We start from the raw sequence: 12,340 nt of genomic DNA on the forward strand, positions 1-12,340 counted from the left end.
ATTTTGTTACTGTCACTGTTCACTGATATCTGTGATGTCTCATCATCGTCTCGTCTTAGTCCCAGGAAAAATGTCGTCAATTAATATTTTTTATCATTATTTTCGTTGACAAAATTAACACTACTCTGCAGGTGAACTGCTTCCACTTTCTCCAGTTAATAAAACACAGGACACAAGACATTTTGTAATAAATCATTTTTGCAGCTGTACAGTCCACTTTTCTTCATCAACGCATCAGAAAGCACTGAATTTAATTCTTATAGTCTGGACAAGAAGCATGGTTTTATGTGGCTGTGTATAACACTGTTCACCTCTTACATATGCGTGAATGTAAATAATTTATTACATTATTACACACTACCTGGCTATTTCAGAAGAGTCAAATTAATGGGTCGCATCAAGCAAAGGAAACAACTACAGAGATTCAAAATTACTGGAACTGGGTTAAATAAAAGGGAATTGTGCTGAACCGGTAACTTTATAGAAGAAATGTGGTCAGAAGTAATCATAAATGGAGATTACCTAAACACTTGGTGAAGTTGGACAAACAACAGTAGATACCAGAGCTATGTTTATTAGTGTCAGTAAGAACATTAACACACACACACACACACACACACACAGACAGTGTAATGAGAACACACAGGATTGGGATTTAAACAGCTGTGTGTCCATAAGAAAACCACTTGTTAGTGAAACTCATCAGAAAAAAAGTCTTCAGTTTGTTAGGGATCATAAAGACTGGACTTTGGAGTGATGGAGAAAGGTCATGTGACCTGATGAGTCCAGACTGAGTCTATTCCAGAGTGATGGGCGTGTCAGGGTGAGAAGGAAAGCGCATTGTTTTGCCCCTGTAGTCTATATACACAGTCTAACCCTAACCCTAAGTACGTTTATTCTTTAATGTTTTTTGCGGTCTGGTTCCAGTGAAAATCTACTTCTAGAATAAACCAAGGAGCTGCCGAGCCGGTGTGTGTAGTCACTGATCCTTCTTCTAAAATAGAAAACTGCAGGAACTACATGTGGTGCTTATGCCAATGTAGCGTCTTGGCAGTGCCAGTAGTTCGACCTTCTCTGATGATGTGATTTTATTTGTAATTTCTCTCTTTTGAAATGAGGTGTAAAATCTCAGAAACGCTGTACACAACCAAATCAACAGTAATGATCTTAAAATCAGTTTTATCTTTCAGTCTGCTGAAAAGCTTTATAATTTTATGCTCACACTGCATTTGAGGTCGCTTAGACACTGAACTGCTTTCTTTATCATCACTGAGTAATAACTAATGAACAAAAGCAAATTGCAAAAAATCTCCCAGCAATCTTAAATCAGAAATACAAGTGAGAAATAATTTCCTGTTGCTGACATTTAGAGACATCTATCTCCCTCCACATCTGACCTACAGTCAGTGCAGCTCACAGACTACAAGACTAGGGATGTTGTGGGTTACACCATTATCATGTTATTTTTGGATAAATAATCTGGCTTTACCTGCTCCATCTTCTCCTCCAGTTCTCGGTTGTCGTCCTCCATCTGTCTCTTCCTGCTGTCCAGAGCCTTGATGTCATTGTCCAGTTTCATGACTTTGCCCAGATTGTCATCAATGTCATTCAAGCGATTCTAAAATGCACACACACAAAAACAAGCAAGCAAAGGACTTTTATGAATAGTTGCACTGACTGCAAATTTTATGGCTGATCCCAGTTTTCGATTTTTTTTTTACTCTGATCTACTGATTGCGATTTTAGTTTATCTAACATCAATAACAGTGTTTACAACAAAAAATATTATAATGTTTTTTCTTTGTAGGACTTATTGGTCAGAGCATAGTTTTTGCAAAAATTATTATATATATATATATATATACACTCACCTAAAGGATTATTAGGAACACCACACTAATACAGTATTTGACCCACTTTCGCCTTCAGAACTGCCTTAATTCTACGTGGTATTGATTCAACAAAGTGCTGAAAGCATTCTTTAGAAATGTTGGCCCATATTAATAGGATAGCATCTTGCAGTTGATGGAGATTTGTGGGATGCACATCCAGGGCACGAAGCTCCCGTTCCACCACATCCCAAAGATGCTCTATTGGGTTGAGATCTGGTGACTGTGGGGGCCATTTTAGTACAGTGAACTCATTGTCATGTTCAAGAAACCAATTTGAAATGATTCGAGCTTTGTGACATGGTGCATTATCCTGCTGGAAGTAGCCATCAGAGGATGGGTACATGGTGGTCATAAAGGGATGGACATGGTCAGAAACAATGCTCAGGTAGCCCGCGGCATTTAAACCCCATTGGCACTAAGGGGCCTAAAGTGTGCCAAGAAAACATCCCCCACACCATTACACCACCACCACCAGCCTGCACAGTGGTAACAAGGCATGATAGATGATTGATTAAATTACTGTTTAATTATACTGAACAAAAATATAAACGCAACACTTTTGTTTTTGCTCCCATTTTTAATGAGATGAACTCAAAGATCTGAAACGTTTTCTACATAAACAAAATAACCATATCTTTCAAATATTGTTCACAAATCTGTCAAAATTCGTTACGATGAAGAACTGGAGTCAAGTCGAGACCCCAATGAGGACGATGAGCATGCAGATGAGCTTCCCAGAGACTGTTTCTGACAGTTTGTGCAGAAATTCTTTGGTTATGCACTCCGATTGTTTCAGCAGCTGTCTGAGTGGCTGAGTGAACCTGCTGGATGTGAAGGTCCTGGGCTGGTGTGGTTACACGTGGTCTGTGGTTGTGAGGCCGGTTGGATGTACTGCCAAATTCTCTGAAACACCTTTGGAGACGGCTTATGGTAGAGAAATTAACATTCAATTCACGAGCAACAGCTCTGGTGGACATTCCTGCTGTCAGCATGCCAATTGCACGCTCCCTCAAAACTTGCAACATCTTTGGCATTGTGCTGTGTGTTTCAACTGAACCTTTCAAAGTGGCCTTTTACAGGTGGCCAGTCTAAGTCACACCTGTGCAATAATCATTCTGTCTAATCACGCAGGACCTGGCATGGTCCTGTCACATCAACACCGTGGTAAAAAAGGCCCGGCAGCGTCTCTACCACCTCAGACGCTTGAGAGACTTTAGACTGCCCTCCAAGGTGCTCAGGAATTTCTACTCCTGCACCATAGAGAGCATCCTGACGGGAAATATCACGACCTGGTTCGGGAACAGCACCATGCAGGACAGACGAGCTCTACAGAGGGTGGTGCGATCAGCTGAGCGCATTATCCGCATCGAGCTCCCTGACCTGCACTCGATCTACAACAAGCGGTGCTTGACCAAGGCCAGGAAGATCGTGAAGGACCTCAGCCACCCCAATAACGGACTGTTTACTCTGTTGCGGTCTGGGAAGCGATTCCGCTCCTTGAAGGCCAACACAGAGAGACTGAGGAGGAGCTTCTTCCCGCAGGCGATAAGGTCTCTCAATCACAACCACACCACTATGCAGAACTACACAATATTTTCATAATTGATCAAATCTATCAATCTTCTTACATCCATGAACACTATGGACAATTACACGCTCACCTTCCTTCATATATACACTACATGTCGTACGTTTACACGCTGGACCAGTGCACAAAGACACTTTAATAACCATTGCACAAAGACACTTTGTTCTATGCATATTTGCACACCAGTACAGTATATTTCAATTTGTACAGTATATTTCTATTTTTATGCACACATTTCTATTTTTATTTTTAGTTCTATATTTCCTAGTTTAATTTAATTTTTTTATTTAATTTCTATCGTATTCTTTTATTTATATTTATTTCTTATTTGTAAACTTTAATTCTCTTTTAGGGTCAATGGCAGTCGTATAATACATTTCACTACATTTCGTACTGTGTATGTTTGTGTATGTGACAAATAAAAATTTGAATTTAATCAGGATCTTGATATGGCACACCTGTGAGGTGGGATGGATTATCTCGGCAAAGGAGAAGCGCTCACCATTACAGATTTTGACAAATTTGTGAACAATATTTGAAAGATATGGTTATTTTGTGTAGAAAATGTTTCAGATCTTTGAGTTCATCTCATAAAAAATGGGAGCAAAAAAAAAGTGTTGCGTTTATATTTTTGTTCAGTATATATATAATAAGTATTAAAAATATCATTTTCAAATGAGAAGAGAATACACATCCAGTGACCCTCGGGGCAGCTCGGTCTTACCTCCATGGGGTCGATCTGGTCCTCGACGCGCCGCACGCTCTCTTTAGAAGCCACTAGTTGTCCTTCTTTAGTGGACAGCAGTTCCTTTATCTCCTGAGCCTTATCTTTATTCTGCTTTAAATATTTCAGCTCCATCTGACAGGTCTTGACCGTGTTCGTCTGCTTCAGCCTTAACTGACGAAGCGTTTCCAGCACTTTGATGTACCTTTGAGAGAATTATCATCACTCAGTAAAGGTGTACTGTTACTACGGCAACAGAATAAAATGCAAATCATGAAGAACTTTAAGGATGTGGAATTTAGCAAAAAAAAGTTGTGTGTCAGTTTCTGTAAAGTAAATGAACCAAGCTGTACTCAGTCACATGTACGTTTTATCCGAGTCACGTGTCATGTGAACATGGTAGCCATGCTCAGTGACTGTTACGCGGCACCTAAAGACCCTGGTGTATCAGCAGTAACAGCACTGAACACACAGCAGCACGGTGCCTGAGCAGGACCACGTACCTGGTTGCTGAGAAAATTTCATCAAATTTCTGCTTGAGGGCTTTCCCTTCACTCAGAGGCCAGTTCGACTCCTCTTGGTGGCAGAAGATGACATGATTAAGCACTGCTTTAGAAACACCCAGAGCTGAGATCATCTCACGGTCTATCTCAGCACACTTGGAGCTCAGACTGACCTTCTCTCCATGCCTGTGGACACACAGCAGTTATTCATCTTCAGTAATCACTTTATGTAGGTCAGGGGCGCTGCAGGAACAGGAACACTGTGTGTGTGTGTGTGTGTGTGTGTGTGTGTGTGTGTGTGTGTGAGGAAGCAATACATCCTGGATGGGACACTAGTCCATGTGCATAAACACACACACAGAAAAAAGTCTGAGGAAACCCACATGACCACAAGGTAAAACGTGAACCTCAGGGACCGAGTGTGTTTCACACGATTCTTTTACTGCTCGCTGTACAAGTGTAAAAGTATTTACACCTGACTGTAAGGCAAAAGAAGATAAGTCTAACATTCAGGAAGTTTTCTGTAAGCAGTCGAGCTTCAATTCAAAGAAAGAATATTTAACTCCAAACTCACATTTAATCTCTTATTAGTTTAATTTTAACACAAAAGAATTCATTTATTTCCTCAAGACTGAAGAGCAGCGTGACTGGAATTCACTCTCAAGATAGAGAACTTTAACTTACGCACACACACACATACAGTTACAAGAAAAAGTATGTGAACCCTTTGGGATTACATGGAGTTTATAGAAGAAATGTGGTCAGAAATAATCATAAATGGAGATTACCTAAACACTTGGTGAAGTTGGACAAACATCAGTAGATACCAGAGCTATGTTTAATAGTGACAGTAAGAACATTAACACGCGCACACACACACACACACACACACACACACACACACACACAGAGACAGTGTGATGAGAACACACAGGATTGGGATTTAAACAGCTGTAACTTAACTCATCAGAAAAAAAGTCTTCAGTTTGTTAGGGATCATAAAGACTGGACTTTGGAGTGATGGAGAAAGGTCATGTGACCTGATGAGTCCAGACTGAGTCTATTCCAGAGTGATGGGCGTGTCAGGGTAAGAAGGAAAGCGCATTGTTTTGCCCCTGTAGTCTATATACACAGTCTAACCCTAACCCTAAGTACGTTTATCCTTTAATGTTTTTTGCGGTCTGGTTCCAGTGAAAATCTACTTCTAGAATAAACCAAGGAGCTGCCGAGCCGGTGTGTGTAGTCACTGATCCTTCTTCTAAAATAGAAAACTGCAGGAACTACATGTGGTGCTTATGCCAATGTAGCGTCTTGGCAGTGCCAGTAGTTCGACCTTCTCTGATGATGTGATTTTATTTGTAATTTCTCTCTTTTGAAATGAGGTGTAAAATCTCAGAAACGCTGTACACAACCAAATCAACAGTAATGATCTTAAAATCAGTTTTATCTTTCAGTCTGCTGAAAAGCTTTATAATTTTATGCTCACACTGCATTTGCAAGTGTAAGCATAAAACTGAACATATACAGTTGCAAAAAAAAGTATGTGAACCCTTTAGGATTACATGGAGTTTTGCATGAATTGGTCATAAAATGTGCTGTGAACTTTATCTAAGTCACAACTATAAAAAAAAAACAATCTGCTTAAAATAATACTACACAAACATTATATGTTTTCATGTTTTTATTGAACATAACATGTAAACATTCACAGTGGAGGGTGGAGAAAGAACCTTTGGACTTAATAACTGGTTGACCCTCCTTTGGCAGCTATAACCTCAACCAATCCTTCGATGTCGGCTCTTCCTATCATTGTGAAGCAGAATTCACCAAGCGTTGGATTGTTCACCCACTAACAGGGAACGTGAGCTGGGATTAGACCGTCGGGAGACATGAGGTTAGTTTTACCCTACTGATGATGCGTTGTTGCAGCTCAGAAACCTGCGGTTCCTCTCGTACTGACATCAGATATGTGCTAATTTGATTGCGGTGTAAACAGACAGATCGGATTTCCTGAGGTGTACGTCATTAAAATGGCGACTTTTTCGCAGTTTAATGACGTAATGTTATTCTCCGGTGGAAGCGCGTGTGGAATTATAACATCGAATTATAACACCCCCCCTTAAATGCTTATTAGGGCTAAATAACATTAATAAATCAGTATTTGGTGAATGAAGCATATGCACAGGCTGCAATTATGCTGTTTTTTTCTCCTCCTCCGTTTTAAAACCATGGTGACGTTTGGCGAACTTTGCATATATCACAGAGCGTTAAGCATACTTCACCTCCGTCTATCTTGGCTAGTGTGTAGCGCACGAACCTCCCTTTAAGTATGCGCTATGTTTCAGATGGTATGGCGAGTGTAAACACGTGAATCGGATATGAATCATAGTTGAAAGAACGTGTAAACAGACGGTCAAAAAAATCAGATATAGGCATCGAGAACTGCAGTGTAAACGTAGCCTTAATGGAGAAACTCCACATAATCCCAAAGGGTTCACATATACACACACACACACACACATATATATATACACACACACACCTATACTAGTGTTACCAGGTGTACACACTGGCGTAAGGTCCGTTTGGCCCAAACCCCATCAACAGAAGACTAAGGCCTGTTATTTGTTTAAACCCACTTTATCCTGGTGATGACGCCCTCCAGGGTTTTGAACTCAGGTGCTTTCTTGCCCTTCTGCGTGCTCTGCATGGATCGCTGAACAGCTACAGGATCGCCGTTAACGTCTCGGAACTGCAGCCGGATCTGAGCGCGTACGTCTGTCTCGTGGGCGTCCTGTGTGAATATAACGTCCAGCAACACACAGATATTACACAACTCTCCTTTTTATATTTACACCAAGTAGAACATATATACAGGTCCTTCTCAAAAAATTTGCATATTGTGATAAAGTTCATTATTTTCTGTAATGTACTGATAAACATTAGACTTTCATATATTTTAGATTCATTACACACAACTGAAGTAGTTCAAGCCTTTTAATTGTTTTAATATTGATGATTTTGCCATACAGCTCATGAAAACCCAAAATCTCAAAAAATTAGCATATCATGAAAAGGTTCTCTAAACGAGCTATTAACCTAATCATCTGAATCAACTAATTAACTCTAAACACCTGCAAAAGATTCCTGAGGCTTTTAAAAACTCCCACCCTGGTTCATTACTCAAAACCGCAATCATGGGTGAGACGGCCGACCTGACTGCTGTCCAGAAGGCCATCATTGACACCCTCAAGCAAGAGGGTAAGACACAGAAAGAAATTTCTGAACGAATAGGCTGTTCCCAGAGTGCTGTATCAAGGCACCTCAGTGGGAAGTCTGTGGGAAGGAAAAAGTGCGGCAGAAAACGCTGCACAACGAGAAGAGGTGACCGGACCCTGAGGAAGATTGTGGAGAAGGACCGATTCCAGACCTTGGGGGACCTGCGGAAGCAGTGGACTGAGTCTGGAGTAGAAACATCCAGAGCCACCATGTACAGGCGTGTGCAGGAAATGGGCTACAGGTGCCGCATTCCCCAGGTCAAGCCACTTTTGAACCAGAAACAGCGGCAGAAGCGCCTGACCTGGGCTACAGAGAAGCAGCACTGGACTGTTGCTCAGTGGTCCAAAGTACTTTTTTTGGGATGAAAGCTAATTTTGCATGTCGGAAATCAAGGTGCCAGAGTCTGGAGGAAGACTGGGGAGAGGGAAATGCCAAAATGCCTGAAGTCCAGTGTCAAGTACCCACAGTCAGTGATGGTCTGGGGTGCCATGTCAGCTGCTGGTGTTGGTCCACTGTGTTTTATCAAGGGCAGGGTCAATGCAGCTAACTATCAGGAGATTTTGGAGCACTTCATGCTTCCATCTGCTGAAAAGCTTTATGGAGATGAAGATTTCATTTTTCAGCACGACCTGGCACCTGCTCACAGTGCCAAAACCACTGGTAAATGGTTTACTGACCATGGTATTACTGTGCTCAATTGGCCTGCCAACTCTCCTGACCTGAACCCCATAGAGAATCTGTGGGATATTGTGAAGAGAAAGTTGAGAGACGCAAGACCCAACACTCTGGATGAGCTTAAGGCCGCTATCGAAGCATCCTGGGCCTCCATAACACCTCAGCAGTGCCACAGGCTGATTGCCTCCATGCCACGCCGCATTGAAGCAGTCATTTCTGCAAAAGGATTCCCGACCAAGTATTGAGTGCATAACTGAACATAATTATTTGAAGGTTGACTTTTTTTGTATTAAAAACACTTTTCTTTTATTGGTCGGATGAAATATGCTAATTTTTTGAGATAGGAATTTTGGGTTTTCATGAGCTGTATGCCAAAATCAACAATAATAAAGCAATTAAAAGGCTTGAACTACTTCAGTTGTGTGTAATGAATCTGAAATATATAAAAGTCTAATGTTTATCAGTACATTACAGAAAATAATGAACTTTATCACAATATGCTAATTTTTTGAGAAGAACCTGTACAAATAATTATTAGTTATGACACAACAAAACTCTACCTTTGGATCATGAACAAAAGTGTTTCCTTTACTTCCAGGTGGGAAATCTCCCGAGGTGACATATTTAAGACACTCGATAATAGTCTGAAACGAGAGAAAAAAAAAAAAGCTGCAAAATACACGAGTAGGATTTTAATGTCACGTCACACGAGTTTCAGCAGATACAACAGATCTTACACGTGAGTACAAGTCCATCTAGAGCATTTTCAGGAGTCAAAAATAATTACACACTGCCTTGCATAAATATTTATCCCCCTCATCACACTCATATCCGTTATAAATATCTGCAGCGCGTTTCTACTGCTGACTAACTTTACTGCATGTGAAGAAAACTTTTAAAATTTATTATTTATCTTGTCTTTAACAGTCAAACACAAGTCAAAAAGTGAAAAATGCTGTCGCCCCCCTCGCTCTTTTACGTGTAGGAGTCCTGTAACCCCTTCCACTGATGAGAAGGAAAGAGCAGTGATGAAACTTCACACAGGTGAACGCGAATGCAAACACACACACACACACCGTTTTTCCAGCTCCGTTTGGTCCGACCAGCACCGTCAGAGGACTGAAGAACGTAATTATTTGCTTGTCCTTGTCCTCAACTCCAAAACTCCTCACTCCGAGGATGCTCATCTTCTCGATTTTCGACATTGTGACTGAGCGTGCTATTGATAACCAGCTAGAGAGCTCAAGAAAACAATTTATTTATTTATTTGAAATTTATTATTTTTTATACAAAACAACTTTTAATGTTTTTAATATTTCTTTAAATAACATCATGCTGTAAAAACGCAACCATGAATAGTTTCAAGTTTTATTGTCATATGAACAGTTAAGAAACAAATAGCAAAATATAAACACTGTAAAAACAGACGTAGTGTGCAAATTATGCAAGTGTTTGGTAAAGTGCGATATATATATATTAGGTGTGTGTGTGTGTGTGTGTAAAAAGAAAAAAGATGTGCAAAGCTGCAATATGTGTATGATCATTAACACTTTGAACATTTAAACAACAAACTCAAATGGCAAAACTAAAGGAAAGCAGGTTAGCAGTGGGTGAGTCAATTTACATTTACAGTGCCTTGCAAAAGTATGGGTTATTTTGTCACATTACAACCACAAATGTAAATGTATTTCATTGGAATTTGAAAATGATAAATGGTTTCCAAACTTTTTTACAGATAAAAATGTGAAAAGTGCTGTGTGTATTTGTATTCACCCCCTTTACTCTGATCCCTCTAACTAAAATCCAGTGGAACCTTCAGAACTCACATAATTAGTCAGTAGAGTCCGCCTGAGTGTAATTTAATCTCAGTATAAATACTGTAGCCGTAGCTGTCAAATATTTTAGTAATCAAGTGTTCTACCAAAAATTGATTAATTTGTAATTTAATTGATCAATCGAGTAATTGGATAAAATGTAGTTTTGCCTAATTAAACAACAATGTAAAATATATAAGAAAGTTTAATTGGTTTGCTTTTTAGAAAAATCTACTTTTATTTTTTTATGTATACAGCATTTTATCAAAAATAAACATCGTCATTATTCACAATACAGGGAATAGCTTAAAGTTGCCTGAGATGAATTAAGTGCATTACAGTGTCAGACATTCTTATTTTAAAGCCTTTTCTCAGGTGCAGAATATAAAAAAGGTACTGCAAATGACTTTAAGTATCAAAAAAAAACTAAGGCACACACTAAAATAAATTTTAATATAATTTTATCGCTCCTTTCCATTTTTCAGCCCACAACAAAACGCTCCCTGAAATCAATACACAGCTAACTGTTTGCGTCTCCTTCCGCTTTGTGGGTGACGTCAGTGCTCCTTTTTCTTCTGTGTTTACTGGCGGCTTGTATCCGGAAGTGCGCTGCGTCACGCCAAACAAATAATTATTTATATGCAAAAACATAACGCAATCTTATAAAATTAATTAAGATAAGCTTTAAGGCAGAAGATTTTGCCTCGATCATTTTTTTGTAAATGAATTAGTCGAGGAACCGTTTCAGCCCTAATAAATACAGCTGTTGTGTGAAGCCCTCAGATGTTTGTTAGAGAACATTATTGAACAAACAGAATCATGAAGCCTGAAGAACACAGCAGACAGGTCAGGGATAAAGTTGTGAAGGAGTTTAAAGCAGGGTGTGGTATAAAAAATATACATCTCATTAAGCGCTGGTCCATCCATCATCTGAAAATGGAAAGAGTCTGGCACAACTGCAAACCTACCAAGACACGGACATCCACCTAAACTAACAGGTGGGCGAGGAGAGCATTGATGACGGGAGCTGTCGAGATCCACGGCTTTAAGGGACGAGAAGAAATGATCGACAAAGTGCTGACTCAGGGGGGTGAATACTAATGCACATCACACTTTTAAGATATTTAATGGTTTAAAAAAATAAGAATACTTATATGTGGGATTAGTGTACGCGTGACGTCACTCTACTCATTTAGAGTGTAACTCATACGTGGGATTAGCGTACGCGTGACGTCACTCTACTCATTTAGAGTGTAACTCATACGTGGGATTAGCGTACGCGTGACGTCACTCTACTCATTTAGAGTGTAACTCATACGTGGGATTAGCGTACGCGTGACGTCACTCTACTCATTTAGAGTGTAACTCATACGTGGGATTAGCGTACGCGTGACGTCACTCTACTCATTTAGAGTGTAACTCATACGTGGGATTAGTGTACGCGTGACGTCACTCTACTCATTTAGAGTGTAACTCATACGTGGGATCAGCGTACGCGTGACGTCACTCTACTCATTTAGAGTGTAACTCCTACGTGGGATTAGCGTACGCGTGACGTCACTCTACTCATTTAGAGTGTAACTCATACGTGGGATCAGTGTACGCGTGACGTCACTCTACTCATTTAGAGTGTAACTCATACGTGGGATTAGCGTACGCGTGACGTCACTCTACTCATTTAGAGTGTAACTCATACGTGGGATTAGCGTACGCGTGACGTCACTCTACTCATTTAGAGTGTAACTCATACGTGGGATTAGCGTACGCGTGACGTCACTCTACTCATTTAGAGTGTAACTCATACGTGGGATTAGCGTACGCGTGACGTCACTCTACTCATTTAGAGTGTAACTCATACGTGGGAT

The 12,340-nt window shown here is 40.1% G+C and overlaps 1 protein-coding gene across 4 annotated transcripts in view; it reads right to left on the reverse strand.

Annotated features, from left to right (window-relative positions):
• rad50 (RAD50 homolog, double strand break repair protein) overlaps window positions 1-12,340 on the reverse strand; it is a 62,877-nt gene that overhangs the window by 47,690 nt on the left and 2,847 nt on the right. For 3 of the 4 annotated variants that reach the window (XM_053490817.1, XM_053490816.1, XM_053490814.1), the window contains exons 2-7: window positions 9,738-9,894; window positions 9,222-9,305; window positions 7,347-7,501; window positions 4,708-4,893; window positions 4,205-4,409; window positions 1,490-1,618 (exon numbers count right to left, since the gene is read on the reverse strand). In XM_053490817.1, coding sequence (XP_053346792.1) covers window positions 1,490-1,618; window positions 4,205-4,409; window positions 4,708-4,893; window positions 7,347-7,501; window positions 9,222-9,305; window positions 9,738-9,866 — 888 coding nt within the window. In that variant the 5' untranslated portion in view covers window positions 9,867-9,894. Of the gene's footprint in view, window positions 1-1,489; window positions 1,619-4,204; window positions 4,410-4,707; window positions 4,894-7,346; window positions 7,502-9,221; window positions 9,306-9,737; window positions 9,903-12,340 lie in introns of all 4 variants that reach the window. The other variant, XM_053490818.1, reaches the window with a different exon arrangement.

The sequence above is a fragment of the Clarias gariepinus genome, unplaced genomic scaffold, assembly GCF_024256425.1.
Source record: "Clarias gariepinus isolate MV-2021 ecotype Netherlands unplaced genomic scaffold, CGAR_prim_01v2 scaffold_33, whole genome shotgun sequence".
NCBI lineage: Eukaryota > Metazoa > Chordata > Actinopteri > Siluriformes > Clariidae > Clarias > Clarias gariepinus.